Source organism: Lissotriton vulgaris, chromosome 8 (genome assembly GCF_964263255.1).
Source record: "Lissotriton vulgaris chromosome 8, aLisVul1.2, whole genome shotgun sequence".
Lineage (NCBI taxonomy): Eukaryota > Metazoa > Chordata > Amphibia > Caudata > Salamandridae > Lissotriton > Lissotriton vulgaris.
In genome coordinates, this window is record NC_141696.1 from 1,288,325,906 (window position 1) to 1,288,345,489 (window position 19,584).

General features: G+C 44.7%; 1 protein-coding gene across 3 annotated transcripts in view; it reads right to left on the reverse strand.

Moving 5' to 3' along the window:
* The window catches only part of PARP4 (poly(ADP-ribose) polymerase family member 4), a 1,988,214-nt gene that overhangs the window by 1,640,351 nt on the left and 328,279 nt on the right, over nt 1-19,584 (reverse strand). For all 3 annotated transcript variants that reach the window (XM_086935217.1, XM_086935220.1, XM_086935219.1), the window contains exons 11-12: nt 7,656-7,816; nt 6,355-6,492 (exon numbers count right to left, since the gene is read on the reverse strand). In XM_086935217.1, the coding sequence (XP_086791343.1) occupies nt 6,355-6,492; nt 7,656-7,816 (299 nt within the window). The remainder of the gene's footprint in view (nt 1-6,354; nt 6,493-7,655; nt 7,817-19,584) is intronic.

A 19,584-nucleotide genomic window follows, 5' to 3' on the forward strand; every position in this document is an offset into this window, starting at 1 on the left:
ATAACAGCTACTCCAACCCAGATTTGCCTGCGTGGTCCATGCGCTTAAGTTTAAAGTTTGCAGGATGTAGTTAATTTGAAAAAGTTTCCAAATGAAGTGAGAGTCATGTTCCCAATACAAACAATATATCAAGGTGGTGTGGTTTAAGCAGGTTATATACCTCATGCCTGTGAGCTATAGCACAGCTTGCATTACACGATATAGCACTAATTATAAGTTGGGCACCCTTTTTGTTGGGCATAATGGATTGGTTTTGATTCTGTGGCAGTGTAACAAGCCTTCTTTAGTTAAACTTATAAGAGTCGAAACATCGGGTATTAACAACGTGTTAGCATAAGCTAATAATTTATCATCTGTGTACCTCAATGATGGCTTACCTAGAAAATGCTGAGATAGAGCACCTTAGCCAATATAACCAGGTGGAGAACACATAAGGGCGTGTACAGACTTGCCTTTGGCGTGCATACGACATGCTACTGCATGAGTTTGTACCACATTTACGTTTAAATAGACAGGGTGGCACATGAGGAAAAGTACTTGAGACTGAAAGCAGAGTGCCAACTAATATCAAAAAAATATTGAATGGAGTGCATAAATTAAGATAATAGCAGCAAAATTCTAGAGTAGTCCCATGAGACAAAAAGGATTAAAATTACTACCCACAGACCCACAATAAACACATATCGGCCTACAAAAATCAATGTGCAGTGGCTATGGAAATGAGATTTGCAGGGTATCAGTTTCTTCATACTGGCAAAAATGAATATTAATTTCTCAAAGTCATTAAAATGTCTTATTGTTGCATCTCTATTGGGAGGGCTTGGCACCCAGTGGCTTGTTTTCAAATACTGCACCTAGTCATTTTCTATTGCCTTAAACCCTCTTTTACATTCGTCGAATTTCCTGACTTTGTCCATTAGGAACATGTATCCTTCAACAGAAGGCTGAGCACCTTCTTCCCACTCCAATATCTTTCCCTGGCATTGCCGGGCAGAACTGTCATTTAAAATGGATAGGAGAATAGGGAGAGGGGAATGCTGTCAGGTCATTTCTAAGTGATAAGCGGCCCCATACCATTTTGGTAAGTCTGATAGAGAGTCCGAGGTCGCTGATTCTGCATGAATTAGAGAATGTTCCACAATAATTTGACTGACAGCACTCACTGCCGGAAAGCCAGCGCTTCTCCGTTTCCTGAGTAAACCATTCCACAATAATGCAAAGAAGCAGGCTTGGTAATATCAGTCCTCCCTCTTCTTTGGGTGCCCTGAATATTCTCTTACTTACCAACCACCCAAATAAATCCAAAGATGTATTGCTGTAGCCTCATACCATATTTTCTGTATTTGGGATTGCTGTTGGCATTGTCTGAAACATGTATTGATAAGTATCACTTCCTCGCCTGCTATCTGTCTACCATCTCCTTGTAGCTTTTATGCTGGTTTACCACTTTCTCAGGTAAGCCTGTTTTTACTATTTGTCACCATTGCATTGTTTGTACATTTTCCTAGTGACTTTATTTTTTACAAGTTATTATTTCCCCAATATAATTTTTAATGTTACATTTACCACTCAACCTTACACCCTTCATCATCCTTAAAAACCCTGCATCGCTAATAGTTCACACCTCACCCTCAAATCACACACCACTCATGCTTACATCCTTTACTCTTAAACCCTTCACTCCTAGGTCCATGAGTCACCTTTAACCCCTTCAACTTTCACTCTTAAACCCTTCACCCTTTAACTTCATCCCTAAGCACTTAGGTTCACCCCAAAGCACTTAGGGCTAATCTATACATTGCCAGTATTTTCTCTGTCCGTCAGGGTGATGGAGGACATTATTTCTGTGACCAAGCCTAAATCTCTGTACGTTCTGAGAAACCGCCTTCACTTCACATTTTGTTTTTCCAGAAACAAAATCTCAAAATAGCAGTTTGTTTTTGAAACAATCAGGATTGTAGCGTCTCATTCTGTAACACGTAAATCTGAGTAAAAGGCCAATTTTAGGCTCCTTCGCATCAAATTATATGACCTTATTCCCCACTCAAGCCTGGACCACCCTGTGGAGCAGTCCCATTACTAAAGGCAAAGAGAATAGGGGACAACTCCATTGGTCACCCACTCCAAGACTGCTCTACCGGACGAGCCCCAGTTAATTCTGTGATATGGGCTTCTGGAGATGATAAAATCTTGCCATCTACGGACTCAGACCCACTCTAAGAAGAACTCTGAAGAACAGCCTCAAACTCTATCAAACACTTCTTCTGTGTCCATCTTCATTGGGAGAGCTTACAACCCTTTTCATGTCACTTCTCTACAAAATGCACTATTTTCAGAGTATTATCCTGGCTACCCTTAATAAATCCCACCTCATACTGTTCAACTGGGAAGAATACAATATGAGATGAGATGGGGAGTGCAAATTCCCTTTAAATCCAGGGTAAGCAGTTTGAAATTCCACCCATTACTGCTAGTTTTGTATCCCCTTGGCCCAAGTTAAAAATAAAGCAGAATGCAGGCTGAATACACTACAGCATAACAATGTATCATTCTGGGAGGTAAGGATCGCATGAAACAAGGAATCTGTGTGCCATTCAGCATTGTATGGGGCCGCAAACGTTAATGGAAATGTCGTAAGTTAATTAATTAAACTGTTTGTCCCCTGCAGTGTAAGAAAGCTAATTTCACAGCAGGGGAGCCTGTGCATGGTGCTTGCCTGTCAAGAGGACCCTGACCCCTACACATAGGTATCCCCTGCCGAAAAGGTTGCTTCCAAAAGCCCTATCAGGAATGAATGCCTTAATGCAATCGCCCGCTCTCTCACAGTGCTCCTAAAAGTAACTATGTTGGGATTTTCGGTTTTTTCTGCCTGCTGAACAGAAGAACAACCATGATTAACAAAAATAATAAATAATAGGGTGAATTTCACGTTTATAAAATGGCCCGAATATTTTACCTATTCGGACTTGTGAGGACTTTGGTGAAGATTTTATCATCTAAGTTGAGCAGAGCGATCAGCATGTAGGACTTGCAGTTTTCCACATATTTCCTGAGTTTGGGAATAAGTGTGATCTCCCACACAAGAACTTTAACTTCTTGGTGCTTCAGAAATGAACTGTATAAGGTAGCCATTGGGATTACACGACCAGAACAGAACGTTTTATAGAATTGAGAGATTATAACACCTGGGCCCATAGCCTTGTGGAATTGTTCGCAGAATTTCTTGTGGTTTGCTCGATTTATCAAGTTTGCCAATCCACTTTGCTGGCAGCTTTACCATCTGCAGGGAGACTAGATATTCACATATTTTATAGCAGTTGCTCTGTACCCTGTGTAAAGCTACTGATAGAAGGCGAAGTGCAAATGCCTCTTTTCCCTTAACACCTCGAACTTGGTGTTTCTAAGTCGAGTGATATATGCTCTCTCGGTCTGTGCCCGTAGCCACAAGGTTAACATCCGACCTACCTTATTGCCAGGTTCATATAATTTTGTTTTTTTAGTCAAGGGACAACCTGCTCTGCCATGTTGGGCCATAGCATCAGGGGCTGCCCTCGTTGGTGGCAATACTTTCAATGGTTTGGGATCCTATGATTACACTTTTTTGTCTGCTCTGCAATAAGACACGCTTGCAAGAGTTTATTCTCTCTGTTGGCTCTCGCTATTTACCCCTGCCACACTCACTGTCACTTTTAAGTTGTCCAAACGCACTGCTAATGAGGTGAGGGCTGCATCATTCTTCTTAAAGTACTTTTGGATTGCCAGTGTAGGCTCCGCTCCATGTGTTGGATATCTCACGATATGTTGTGTTATGTCTATTTGTATAGTGCACATATCAGCCAGGAGGGTATCCTGGACCTTAAGCAGGTGTTGCATGGGCTGACCCAGGGTCGGTCTAGGTGAAGAGTGAGGTCTCAGTTTCTTGCAGAATTCAAGAGCTGAGGAGGAGGCCTTGATATGCAGGGCCAGGTCGTTCCAGGCTTTCAAAGTGAGGAGGGAGAAGGCACGACCCCCACAACTGGTTCTGTGTATGCGGGGGGGGGTGCAAGAAGGAGTACAGCTAAGCACAGCGGTCTAGTAGGTTTGAGGAAGTTTATGCCATTGTTGAGGTACATGGAGTCAATGTTGTGAAAGGCTTTGTGCGTATGCTGGAGGAGTTTGAAGAGTGCTTGTTCGTGGATAGTAGGTAGCCAGTGGATCTCTTCCAGGTACAGGGTGATGTGAATGCTGGGTTGAGGGATAGCCTGACTGCTGAATTTTGTATGGGTTGGAGCCTTCCGGTCAGTTGAGCATTGATTCCAGCATAGCGTGTGTTGCTGTAGTCCAGATTGCTGATAAGGACTTGGATGATGCTTCTGTGAGTGTTAGTGTGGAGCCATTTGAAGAGCTGGAGCTTCTTGAAGGGATGGAAGCAGGAGACAAATTGTGTTCACTTGGTCGGTCATGGTTAGTTGGCTCTTGATTACTAGTCCGAGGATCTTTGCGTGGTTGAGCTTAAGGCAGTTGGTTTTCATTCATCTGGCGACTTCTGTCCTGCAGGCGAGAAACTTGTCTGGATGTTTGATGTCTTGTCGGAGTGAGAGAGTATGAGCTGGCTGTCGTCACCATAGGATATGATGTTGATTCCATGGCCATGGATTATGCTGGTGAGTGGGGTCATGTAGACATTGAACAGAGTGGGACTGAGGGAAGATGCCTTTGGAACTCTGCAGATGACGCTGACGACGTCCGAGGTGAAGGTGATCGGCTGACTAACTGGGTGCAGCTTGTCGGGAAGAAGCAAATCAATTGAAGTGCAGGACCTTGGATGCCAGCATCGTGCAGTTGTTGGATAAGCATGGGTTTGGAGATGGTGTTGAAGGCTACGGAAAGATTCAGTAGGATAAGGGCTGCGGTGCCACTTCTGAGTTGATCATCCTGATGTCTTCCGTGGCAGCGATGAGGGAGGTTTCTGTACAGTGGTTGGGCCTAAATCTGGATTGAGTGGTGCCGAGGAGGTGGTTGTCAGTGAGGTGGGTAGCTAGGTGTTTGTTTATCACCTTTTCCAAGACTTTTATCAAGTAGGGTTGCGGGGAGAGAGGCCTGTAATTGGCTAGAGTCTTAAGGTCTGCTGAGTGTTTCTTGAGGAAGGCAAGTACTGTGGCGTGTTTAAAGCTAACTGGGTGTCTGTGATGACTGAGTCATTCAGGATTGGTGTGAGGGCTGCGCTTATGAGGTCCAGTCATTTGAGGAAGGGTTGATGAGGGCAGAGGTCTGAGTGAGCTCCAGAGGGTATGGCCTGCATAGTCCTTGCAGTATCTTGAGTGGTGATGGTGGGCCAGGAGGTAAGGGTGGTCCTCTGGGTGTTGGTAAAAAGGAGCAGGTGGGAAAATATCTCCCTTTTAGTTGTCAGGATATTGCTCACTCCTGCATGTAGTGGAGCAAACCATCCAGTTCAGGGCCCCATATTATGTTGAAATCATACCCTAATACCACAGACAATTTTCTTCAGGCAATATCTCTCAGAATAAGAGTGTCCAAAAAGACTCATCCTGCAAAGAGGAGCATACAAATTTAGAAGTGTGTAGGGTTTCCTCTGCAAGTCAAGAGCAACCAGAAAGCATCCTCCAATCCGATCTGTTGATTCACAGGTGGAAGAACTGCCACCCTTCCCTGCAAATTAATCATTGCATTACATTCTGGACTTGTCTTAGCATGACTTGTCTAGATAATCAGTAGCATTGTTGAAAATTTCAGTGAATACCAGTTTACTTAAAGAATGTACAAGAGATTCACACATAGGAGGGCCGTTTGGGGACTCACCTTAGGACCCACAGACCTCTCCAATCCATAACATTTTGATTTGGTATACGGGCCAGCAGCCTATTATTAAGTATGTGGTTTTGCAATCACTTAGGACAACTGTCGTTTTAGTTCTTTCCAGTGTCATGTTCTCCTGGAAGATCTGTCTCGCATTACTTTGCTGTCTTTGGATTTCTGTTGTTGCTCCGAAACTGGTCTGTTCTCTACTGTGACAAGTCACTGAAATCTGATCTGGTGTCATTTTTGATGATGACCAGCAGTAGGGAAATACAAGTAGGGAATCCATCGCGCATGTAGCCTTCGTTCAATACATTCAGTTCGCACAAAGATGTACTCTTGACTATTTATCAATCAAGTAATTAAGTAATCAACTGAGAAGATGATCACATCCTATGCAAAACCAATACATAAAGTCCTTGTTATAAATAATCACATTTTCCTACGCAAAAAAATTGGGAATGTACAGTTTTATTATTAACTGCACCTCAAAGGTATCAATTAGAAATGTGCTCAGTTAACAAACAACAAATAAATACCTTTTATTTATTGTCTTACCTTGAGAGAATTCCAACATAGTTACAGGCAGCAGAAGCATGCAGCAGCAACTGTATGTTACCAAGACTGCTCTCAAATTCTGCTGCTTCATTCATCCGTCCAACTCGATAAATGTTCAAAACTGTTACCTGACTACCACTGGGAAAAAAGTGTTGAAAGGAAAATGTCATATAGCATAGATGTTGATAATGTTACATTAATAACCACGATGAATCTGTTTTTATCGATTCTTCAAGAATATTCATGATCCATTAAACTGGGAGTCTTTGGCAACATTTATTTATTTATTTATAAAGTTTTATATAGCGCGAACTTGATCCCGAAGGATATCAGACAGCTTTACAATTTGAGGCAAAGGTAACACATCAGAACATTAGTCTAACATGGGGAATCTAATGGGCACTGAACATATTCTCATCACAGGTCCAAGCTTGTCTTATGGTATCCACTCTGTGGAATGGTGTTGTGTAATAATTAGTGCATTGGATAAATATCATCTAAATAGAACATAAAGGGGGCGATTAGGATGCAGCCCGGAAAGGGAATGACCATCGGTTGGAGCCTTTCCGGGCTGCATCTCGGTCTACTTTCCAACTGCTGCATTACAATGCTGGCAGTCGAAAACTAAACTGGCCAGTCATTCCGTCAGGCTCACGACGGGCGCCTGAGGCCGGGCCGTAATCCCAAAGGGTGTTCTTTCTGACATGGAAACCCTGTCGGAAAGCTTGTTGAAGGGCCCCTAGCAGGGCCCGCTTGCCTCTGCGGCCTCCGGTGGGGGCTGAGTGGGCCCCTATGGTGCCCCCCTGTTAATCCCTGCATCCAGTGGCAGGCACCTTGAGGTGCCTGCCACGGGATCAACACCCCCTCCCATTTTCCAGTGGGAGAATGTACTATGGCGAATTTACATCCGTAATACATGCTCCCATAGGGAAATGTCAAAATGCGACCGAACAGTGTTTGTATCTATCCACAACATGTTTGAAAGGATGATATCTGAATTAACAGTACTAATGGATATTATTAGTATGTATGTGAAATTACATGAACGCAGTGATCTAGGGTCCCCATAAAAAACAGAAATGAGAACCGATGCAAGGGGCACTCAAGCATTTATGGCATGGTCGGGTGCCTAAGAATACATATGAAATAAACAGTACAGCAGTAGATAAGGGGTTTTAAAGAAGACAGACAGCAACTAAATTTAGCTTACCTTCTAGCAGCAGGGCTAGTGGTAGTTGTAAAGGTAGAAGATATATTAATTCCATAAGGAGCGAAAGTGTACTCAAAGCATTTGTTCTTACCTGTGATTGTTCTGCAACACCTGTTCTTTCACCTGGAGAAACTCGTCACTGTTAGTATTTACATCCTGAATCATGCAACGCAGTGCATGGTATTTGGCAAGAGAGGGTGGGTTAGGGCTGAACAAATTTGTTTCAGAAACACTGACAATGTCTCTTATAACCTAGAAATAAACCAAATAAGACATACTGAAAGGAGACTGATTTGGCAACTTGTAGTGTGCCTAAATATTTTTATCTGGGAATATATGAAACATTTCCTCTTGTTTAGGTTATTTTTTTTTAATTGAAAGCATTTTATTTATAAAGTAGAAACAGAGAAACAGAAAAAATGCATACAATCATATCTGATGATCCATATATTGTCAGGCACATTTATTTTATAGGACCTTATAAGGTTCTAGTGATCTTGTATATGTCCTTATATGATCCAGGACTAAACAAGCAGTTTGAGCAAAATTACAGTTTTGAAGTATATATCAAGCACGCCTACATTATTCTAAACTGGAAAATGGAGATAATGGCTACACCTGCAAACCACTCCCGCATAGATTTCATATTAGTCTGCTATAGAAGAGTTGTGTATCATCTTCCTTTTCCCCCATGTTGATATACACATGTTGGTCTGCACATGCTAGTGAAGAAAAAAAATCTTAAGAATGTAGAAACTAGAATATATGCAGTAACGGGTTAATCCAAATTGGTTTCTGTCATTCAAATAAACATTCAAATAAACAAGCGCTGACAACTACAAAGAATACACATAAGAGACAGGTTTAAAACATTGTTGAGATTTTACGTGGTTGCGGATTAGAAGATGCAACTGAAACAGCAATCTTCCGATGTTCCTACAAAAGTCTCTGTGATGTAGCTAAAAACGCAAGTGTTCATATAGGGTTATACTCTGCATATATTTTTTAATCTAGTGTGAGCTTTTCATCATTGGAACCACAATAGCCTTTTTTTAATAAGTGAGAATAAGTACTTCTCTGTAAAAATTCACTGAACAACTTTGTCAGACACTCTGGCAGTAAATAGATATTTTGCTTTCGAAATGATGCTGGGAAGAGCTTTTCCTTAGAGTCAGTTGGGTTTAACTCTGCTACAATACATTGAATACCTATTGAGGGGTACCAGTTCAAATGAATTAAAATCCCAACATTAATGAGATTGCATTTCAGAGGGAATATTTTGGTCTGAAGCAAAGGTGAGTTTTTGAGAAACTTAGAAAAGCTCTTGTGTGGACCATCTATCCACATCAATTGATTTCCATAATAATCATGTTGAGCATTAGTAAACATTTTTGCCATTAATACCAGTATCCCTCTTCATTGCCAAATTCTCAACTATCGAAGTGTATCTTTCTATTGCTCTACATAGGGAGAACTGTTGTATTAGATAATCTAATTGACCTATGCCATAATGCCCTTAGCATCTCTGCTGTCTCTGCTATATTTGTTTGTCTTAAGATATGACTTGGAGATAGTATGGTTAGCAATTCGGGTCTGTAAAACATCAATAAATGTATGGTAGGCATAAAAACCTGCCTAGGTCCCCCCGATCTTTGCTAATATTGTAAACTTTGTTACAGCAGTTTACAGCATTGTGGAAAATTAGAAAAATTGATGTACATAAGCGACGTTCATTTCCCTTTTCCCACTCCTCTCCCTGTAAGCACCATGAATACCATAAAATATTGACCGCATCACTCCGCCAGTAAAAGCCCGTACCCATATGTACATAACAGCCATTCTAGGCACCCTGGCCTTTTTTCCCGCTCATTAGAATCACCGGCTTCCCTTCTGCGCGTATTTGAAACCCCCCCCTCTCTCACATGCATAGACCATGAAACCCTCTCCCTCTGCGCGACCCTGCCCTGAAAGGCAACCCTTCTGCTTGACCCACGCAAACCCCCCATTTCCTCTTGAAGAGGCATCCTTTGCCTCAGCTGACATAGCCCTCCCCAGCTGCACCTGACTGCCCCCGCTCTCTCATGTACGGGTCATAAGATCTCTCTCTGTGCGACTCTGTCCCTGTGCACACACTGGCTTCCCCCCTCCCCTTCTCCCTCACACGGGCAAGTCATAAACCTTCTTCTTCTGCAAGACCCTGTCCTTGGGAGTCACGGCCGCGCCTGACCAGCACCTCCTTTCCTTTCATGAATAACCCCTCTGTTAGTAAACCCTCCCTCCGCGATTGACTGTCCACACATGTCTGAGGTCATCGCCTAAGCCAGGAGATACTGTTTACTGCTTATTGTATGGAGTCACTCCTCTTCAAAGGACCCACTATTGATCCTGGCCACCCCACCCCCTGGGCTACGATCAGGCGCACACATCCTAAAAATTGGCGGAACACTCAGCTGCGTGATTACCCTCCCCTCTTATCAGCAGGTCAAGGGTCCCTATTGTGAACATATGTGGGGTAGGATTGACACGAGGATTATGGGGATGTCTTTTCCTTGTTTCACAATATCGTGATTGTAATGCCAAGTATTTTGTAAGGTATAAAAGACGATGTCTCAGCTCACTTGTTAGAGCACCTCCCGATGACACCTTGTTTCGTGTCGGAAATGACAGGCTCTCCTCATGAGTAATAAATCCTGTTCTTGTGATTCCTGCTCCCAGCGCCCGTCTCTTTATTTGGTAACTATTCAGAATGGGAACTAAGAGGCGCACAGCGCCAGCAGCCTGGGCATCGATGGTAATATGGGCTCCTGTTCCACAATTGGCGTCCCAACGCGGGGTCCATCAGTGACATAAGGTCCAGTAAGAGAGATCCAGACGATGAGGTGAACATCTAAATGATCGGAGTATACCTGCCTTGAGAGGGCCTTCGTCCGGCTGCCGATTGAATGAACTTCACCGATTCTGAACGGACCTCTCTCGAGTGACCTACTGTCCTGACTGGAATCCCACAGGACTGCTGCGGTAAAATCATGGAGTAAGAGAACGATCGGGCGCTGGAAGGAGAAAGGCGAAGAACTGCCCACACGGTCCGGTCCGGGTAAGGTTGCGTAAATGCGACAAATTGTGAAATGATTGTTTGATTTGGATAATACTAGTATTACTCTTTTGTTGGTACCTCTGGAGATTCACCGTCTGCAAACGGAGAAACAACAGGCTCTCCCTTTGCAAGCAGTGAAGGATAGGTAACGCAGACTTTTGTCCCCGTTGTAATCCGTCGTGCCTATCTTCCTCCCCCACTGTTTCCCGAACTGTTGTTCGTGGATTATTGTCTGGAGATTCTCTGTCTACAAACAGGGAAGAACAAGGTCTCTCTTTGTAGGTAGCGAAAAGGTAGGTAACGCAAACCTTTAACACGTCGTACCTACTTATTCTCCCCACTGATTGTTTGATTGACCGTACATTAAGTGTTCGGTATTGGTTCTTTTGAGGTATTCACCGCCTGCAAACAACGGAGAATAGAAATATTCTGTCTAGTCTTTGCCCGCCGTGATAAGATAGGTAGTGCAGACTTTTGTCCCCGTTGTAATCCGTCATGCCTATCTTCTCCCCACTGATTGGTAGCCTGTTTAGCCCGGACCGCTTATTAGAGATGAACCATCCAGCTCCACTGGAGGGCACACCTAATAAGGACATGTTCATTAAGTGTGGACTAGTCGCTATAGCTTATAAAAGGTTATGGCATAAAAATACAAGGAAAAGAGTTGAGCGAAATCAGTAGGCCACTGATGAGTTATCAACTTCGCTAAAAATAAAATAAGAAACGTTAGAAATAACCTGCAATAAGAAACATAAAAATGGCGAGGGAAGACAAGCTTGACACCAAGGCAGACACGAGGTAGATTAGGCTTCACCGCCCCTCACTGCTCCAAACATGTCTATCCCACCACCCGCCACGCCCAATAACGGTAACATGGAATAGATACAAATCAGCCTATACCTACCCCCATTCCGGAAGCTCCCCAAGTGCAACAGGTCCGCGGTTACGCCCATCCGGAAGGCGAGGCCTCGATGCGTGCAGGGCTCGGCTGGCCGCAGTCGGAGGGGGAGGCTGTAGGGTGGACGGCCCGAGGAATCGTGGAGGTCTCTCCCTTTCCTCTCTTTTGCTGCCCTGCAGGCCACAGGGGGGGGGAGCTGTCTTGCCTCAGCCACCGACCACCCCCCACCCCCTCTCTTGCCTGATCTGGCCATCGACGAGGACCGGAGCCAAGGCGAGGTCGGACAACCCTGAGAGTTGCAGGTAGTCCCGCCACATGACTACGCCTGAGTGTTTCAGGTAGTCCCGCCACATGACCACGCCTGAGAGTTTCAGGTAGTTCCGCCACATGTCAAAAAAGGGGGGGATGTCTTGCCTCAGCCACCGACCCCCCCCATCTTCAATAGCTGGCACGGCCAATACCGAAGCGCTGGAGCCGAAGAACGGCGCGGGGTCGCTGGAAGGGGGAGGCGGCGCGAACGACCCTCCCCCACCTCCCTCCAGGTGGAGGCTTCCAGCGACACCCCAACGCTCTTGCTTAAAGAGGGTCCACATCGAAAAGCGGTCTTTCGCCCGGGACGGGCACACGCCCCATGCCTTCTCTCCTCAACTTTGAAGATTCTATGAGAGCCGGGGGGCCCCCCCGACCCCTCCGCATGGGCGCCCCCGTCCCCCTCACTGGGAGTCGCGACATCGGCGCACTCCTGCCGGCGCCAGCCTCAGTTTGGAAATGACTAAAATCCTGCAAAGATACAGATTTGTTCAGTTCCGGTGGAACACCAGAATGACCCGGTAGGAAAAGATTGTTGCCTCCCTCCCCACTTTTTGACTGATGATTCATATTGTTAGTCTGCCACCCCATTACGAAAACTTTTTGAACTGCCAAAAGAGGTTCTGGTCCAACCACGAGTCATTGGAGACATTCTGACTATACTGGAACCTGCCTGACCTCGCCCAAAATGGCGCAGATACACGAAACGAAACTTTCAAACTCCCTGTTCACCCGGATTGCTCAAATCTTGATGCTCCGAGATATGTATGCACTTTCTGGACAATGAAAGTCGATAAGATGGATAGTGATTATGCGCTTAGAGAAGAAAGCAATGTAAGACAGATATTGATCATGTGTTGGGACAATGAACTGATTTAGGGTGGGTACTAATTATGATTGGGAGCAATGAATTGGTGTAATGTAGGCACTGAGTGAGCATTTGGATAATGAATTAATGAATTAATTGAAAAACTGAATTCTTGACATGCATCATGCTTGCCCTGTAGGAAAGTTCGATACGATTTTATTGCACTGCTGCACTTTATGCAATGAACGGCCACCAACTTCGTTCCTCTTATGTACAGTTCCAGTCTGCTCCGTGGCCGGTCCACTGGGTTGTAGGCCCGTATTTGTACATCAACACTTTTTATTAAAGGTATTTTGAAAAAGAAAGTATAATTGTAGCGGTTGCATTAATGAGTTTTGAATGTATTACTACTGTGAGCGAAGAATAAGTATGATTAAGGCTGAAGGTTAAAAAGGGCCCGATATTTAGCAGCTACATTATGTGTCACAGGCAGCCGGAAAAGTGTTTTAGACGCCCTTAAACGACACCACAGAAATGCCACCTGACCGCCACCCTTGCACGCAACCTAAAGGGGTCGCGACCAAGTGACTCATGTAGATACGCAGATCGTCAATGATTATCTATCTGACACTACTGGTCCCACTGGGCTTAAACGCCGAGATGGTAGAGAAATGCACTACATTGAGATAGGTCGAGTATGTGGTAAGTAAAAACATTTTCGGACTACTGCATGCTGATGTGGTTTGAATGCTGCCCCCACCCCCTTCTTTCTCCTCCCTTCTGCAGGTCGCGTCGGAACGACGACTGAAGTGTGGAAGAGCGATGATCAAACAACCGACGAAAAGGGAAGGAGGGAATATGAGCATAGGCCTTATGTTGATGAGTTTTTTAAAAAAAAAAGACGTAGACTTAGACATGACTGTTCCTCCTTAGAATGTAGCGACTGGGAGGATGGACTGACATAGAAACTTGACGGGTACTGTATGACGAAAATTCACTCGAAATAGCATGTTAAATAATGTAACTAGACGTTTGACTAGATAGGGAAAGGACAAAGAAGAGTGCCAGGGTAAGGATTACCAAGGCACCACCCGTCTGGGAAGTTAGGAATGTTGCTGATGTTCAAAATGTACCGCCTCCTTCTCACACTCTTATAGATATAACCAAGCTGTCCGACTGTTCTCCCGATCCATACCCGCCGTTGCCTCAGCCTGGAGAACTTCCTACCAAAGGAAGAAACTGAAAAATGGTTTAAGATCCAACGGTGGGTAAATAGCCCCACCAGGTTAATTTCTGACCGGCTGACCGAGGCGTAAGTATTGGCAATTGAGAACGTTCGCAAAGATAGCAAGCGAGAGGGAAAAGGAGGGAAAGGTAAAAAGAGCTAAGCACGTAGGTAAATAGGATATTAAAGATACGCAGGATGTAAAGATAGATCTTTCTGGCCAATATTAGTTTTACGTTTTGTCGTGAATGTCTTATATATGTAATACATGTACTGTCTTCCTTCGTCTGAGTTTGTGTGTGTGTACTGTAGGGATTTATGTCCTCCCTCTGTTTGCGTCTCTCCGTTACCTGACCCCCTGCTGTTCTGTGTTGTGAGCGCACTAAATGACCTATTTTCGTACACGTCTCTCTCTCTCTCTCTCTCTCTCCCCCCCCCCCTTATCTATCTCTCTCTCTCTCTCTCTCTCCCTCTCTCTCTCTCTCTCTACATGTCATACGTGTACCGAATGGCTCGTTTAGATTGCGGACGACTCTCACTCTCTATGAGAGTCTCCCTATTTCCTCTTCCTTTTTGTGGTAAAATTGTGCCCCACCGGCACCAGTCTGATTGGATACTTATTGAACGCGAAGGTGTTCAGCGAAATTGACCGAAACTAAAATGATCGTATCTCGCCATATTACTACCTCTCCTTTCTGCAAAATGAATGAACTCGAATTGGCTGAGAAGGAAAGGACAGGTAAGACGACTAAAGTCCCCCAATCTGGCCTTTTACAGGGGAACTGTATGTCAATGGCACCTTATTTTTTAGTTCATCAGAGACGAACGCCAACGTCAAGATTGACCCCCAATGCCCAGATTGCCCCACCCCTTTGCACCCAAGCGCGAATGCCCGAAGCATCCCCGCCCCACTTGATTGACCCCAGCTGCTGTCCCGGATATAGACATGATGACCATGAGTAACTGTCGTCCCTCGAGAAAAACCTGTTTTACCCTGACTCTCGATGATAGCGCCCCCGCCCTGTTTGAAAAGGTTAGCCAGCCTTGAAGGGAAATGTTAGACTGTTAAGGCTCAGGTTAGAAAGACGAGTCTCCCTGGAGGTTCCGAAATGTTGAGTTTGATGAAATGCACAGTTGATAAGAGTCTGACTTTTCTCCATATGTGACATGAATAGACGATGAATAAAACATGGCATGAACTCAGTAGGAATGCTGACATGTGCACTGCTTGGTAATGAACCTCTGACTGTGACCGATGAGCGTATCTCCCAAGTGCGTAGGATTGAGGGAAGAATTCACATGCATAAATGTCTTCTCCTGACCAGTTCTCTAAAGCTTGTTTTGTACCTATTCAAAGATTTACGATCACCGGAGGAGAAGGGTCGGACGTGACGTACAGCCTGGCTACAGATCTTGAGACACATATGACCTCGACCAAAGGTGGAGCTGCAGAGCAACAAGATACGGGACGAGACAACAAATCCAAACGTGGAAAATGAAACTTGACGGGCTGCCCCGAAGCCCTCAGTCTGCTAACCCACGTGTGCCTGAAGCCTCCGTCCCCCTTTTCAAGTCCGATTGATGGGCCTGCCTGCTTGTTATCCTTTGCTCCCTTGGTCCCATTCGTGTGTCCCAGGAAATCTGACCCCACTCCGCCCTCTCTCCTATCGACTATTTGAACAACACACCCTCTTTTCCATGTGACTTCTTGCCAAAAGGAAGAACAGCATTCAGGTGGGAATAGGGTGTTGCCACGGAAATATAGGTGCCGAGCATAAGGCGCCACTAAAGGGATTGGTTAGGGAACAGGACTGTGGTCTAACAGCAGAGGACAGACCGCACCTTGCAACGCGAGAGGTTAAATACGAGCTGGACCTATAGCTCCACCGCCGGTGCTCAACAGCGCCAACTGAAGGACACGGACTAGAGCCTACCAGTGATGGCTCACTGCTAAAAAGACACTGTGACGAAGAGATCTTGCGTATTGAACTGAATTCCGCCCTCAACTACTTGGTCAAAATGTTCATTGGTCACATTTTTAAGTCAGAAACATTTATGCTGTGTAGTGCGTTTGAATGTTAGGAACTCGACAAATGCAATTTCCTATGTGCTGCATTCTGCCCATCACATCAACTGTCCATGATTATATGCCAAATGTTAGTATTGACAAATGCTAATTCTTCAACCGCGCCTGTTTATATGTACCCCCATCAATTACAAAAATGAACTCTGTTATGTAAAAAGGGGCGACTGTGGAAAATTAGAAAAATTGATGTACATAAGCGACGTTCATTTCCCTTTTCCCACTCCTCTCCCTGTAAGCACCATGAATACCATAAAATATTGACCGCATCACTCCGCCAGTAAAAGCCCGTACCCATATGTACATAACAGCCATTCTAGGCACCCTGGCCTTTTTTCCCGCTCATTAGAATCACCGGCTTCCCTTCTGCGCGTATTTGAAACCCCCCCCTCTCTCACATGCATAGACCATGAAACCCTCTCCCTCTGCGCGACCCTGCCCTGAAAGGCAACCCTTCTGCTTGACCCACGCAAACCCCCCATTTTCTCTTGAAGAGGCATCCTTTGCCTCAGCTGACATAGCCCTCCCCAGCTGCACCTGACTGCCCCCGCTCTCTCATGTACGGGTCATAAGATCTCTCTCTGTGCGACTCTGTCCCTGTGCACACCCTGGCTTCCCCCCTCCCCTTCTCCCTCACACGGGCAAGTCATAAACCTTCTTCTTCTGCAAGACCCTGTCCTTGGGAGTCACGGCCGCGCCTGACCAGCACCTCCTTTCCTTTCATGAATAACCCCTCTGTTAGTAAACCCTCCCTCCGCGATTGACTGTCCACACATGTCTGAGGTCATCGCCTAAGCCAGGAGATACTGTTTACTGCTTATTGTATGGAGTCACTCCTCTTCAAAGGACCCACTATTGATCCTGGCCACCCCACCCCCTGGGCTACGATCAGGCGCACACATCCTAAAAATTGGCGGAACACTCAGCTGCGTGATTACCCTCCCCTCTTATCAGCAGGTCAAGGGTCCCTATTGTGAACATATGTGGGGTAGGATTGACACGAGGATTATGGGGATGTCTTTTCCTTGTTTCACAATATCGTGATTGTAATGCCAAGTATTTTGTAAGGTATAAAAGACGATGTCTCAGCTCACTTGTTAGAGCACCTCCCGATGACACCTTGTTTCGTGTCGGAAATGACAGGCTCTCCTCATGAGTAATAAATCCTGTTCTTGTGATTCCTGCTCCCAGCGCCCGTCTCTTTATTTGGTAACTATTCAGAATGGGAACTAAGAGGCGCACAGCGCCAGCAGCCTGGGCATCGATGGTAATATGGGCTCCTGTTCCACAATATATCGTTAATTCATATGAATATAATCTATGGTTTTGAAAAAATAAGGTTGTAACCGTTCTGGTATATCGTCCTAAAGGGGCAGTTGATTATCAGGGATAAGATACTTTTAACCAACTATAACCTTTCCCACTATGTAAAATAGTTGCCAGGCCATATTTGTGCTATATCGGCAATATTTCGAATGGTGAGAAGTTCCTTTTAATTTGGCTAGGTCATCCATGCTGTTTTTAAAGTGGAGCTCAAAGCATTTAGAGAATGTTTTGCCACCTCAGACTGGTATCACTCATCAAGGCCACTTGTCACTGACTGTATGCACTCTAGGGTTGTTGAGTGCCATTCTCCCGATAGCCACAGTGCTACTATGCACAGAATCATATACATGAAAGGTGACTGGTCTCTCATTTATAGGATCCGCTCCTTCAGCAGTTTGTGCAGTTGTTGATTGATGATGTGGACTGGGTTGATGGCAGTCAGGAAACCACCATACTCCCTCCCTCTAACATCAGGTGGGAGAAAAGAGCCAAGCAGGATAATAGGTCCAGATTCCTAAGATCCACAAGGAGGTTGCTTCAAAACAGCATAGAGAAAAAATTATCAAAATACCCAAAATAGCTATACTAGTTAACAGAAAAGGCAACATTAACAAGGAGTGATTCAAATTCGCTGTGAAAAATCAGGGACAAAATTGTCTAGGGAAAGACATTTATTGCAACACATTCATCCCTTTCAAGCGCTGCTTTTTATATCAGCCCTGCCAAGAATCACTCATTAAGGGTTAGAGTAACGCATTTCCATACTTGTCCTGCATTATCACACATACAGGCTGTCGAGCAATTCAGAACTCCTCACAGAGTCTCTCATGACAATCGTAAGGCCCAGGGCAGACCGGTGCATTCTTAACAAGGACACTGGGACACTGTTTTATTCAATCCAAAGTCTGCTGCCAGGTGCCAAGGCACAGCCAAGGGTTGCCATCGTTGAGAAGTTGTAAGTTTATCATGGATTTTAGGCACCAATCTACTTAAGTGGCTGGAGACTGTGCAGATCCATTAAGCCTTTTTCACTGCTGCATGCTGCCACAGAAAGTAATAAAGCAGACAGTGGAAATCTGCATCAAGTGTAGCATACTGATGCTATGCGCACTAAGACTCTTGTGGTTCTGGCGAACTCTGAACAGGAACGACATGATATGAGGAGGAAGTGTAAAGGTGTGGTTATGGGAAGTATGACGTAATGTGCAGTGTGTAAATGGATGTTGGAGAATAAAGATATGATCACCCACAGCTCCTGTGTGTGGCATAATCTATTTACATGCTCCAAGGCTGGAGTAGATGCTACAACTTGCGACCAGTAGGGGATTTTGTGCCTGTGGAAAACAAGACTTCTCCCACTGAGAGTTTGCAACGATAGAGCAAACTGCTCATGTGTGCAATATGTGCTCAAAATCGATGCAAAGTGGTCTGCAACTGGTACAAGTGGAGTCAAAGCCCTGCTACAGCCCACACATGGCGCCAGAAACCATCGGAAGCACAGGAGAGGAATATATTTCAAAATACCTGCCAATACCGCCGTTGAGCGTATTGGCTGTGCTACAAACATAGAGAGACTATTCAGACAATGTGAGAAAATAACCAACATTCCAACAAGATACAAGAAACAGAGAGCGTAGTCAGAGTGGAGGGCGATTAAAACAGACTGCGACACATGCTTCTGCATGCGGCTGGTGCTTGCAGAGGCTGTCGGAGTGGCCCAGCACAGCAAGACTATCCAAACGACACGTGATCACATATTGGCGGCAGAAGGAAGGACGAAATACAATGCAGCCATGTTCTTGAAGACACCACTGCCGTTCGACATGTCCTAGAAACAGAACACTGGTGATATAGATGTACAGCATTGATTGAAACCTTTGATGATTTCATAGCTGCATTAGAGGAGGAAGATGATAAGAAAATCATCAAATATTTGAAAAACCTTGCAAGTGATGGAGTAAAAGAAGTGCTAAAGAAAGTTTTACAGACTGATACAAATTTGTACCGAAAGGTGAAAGAAGCACTGGAAGCCAACTTCAATCCAAAGCCGAATGTTGATTGCGAAAGGTATATTTTCAACAAAGCACGACAACAGACTGGTAAAATAATGAATGAGTTTGTTGAAAGACTTTATGCACTTATGAAGCATTGCAAGTTTTGTGAATTCACTGATAAAGAAGCCATCATCCTCAGGATTATCGATGGTTGCCTTTCAAACTCTTGTAGAAGGCCCATGTTGAGAGAGACACTTAATCCAGAGAAAATTATGATGGATGT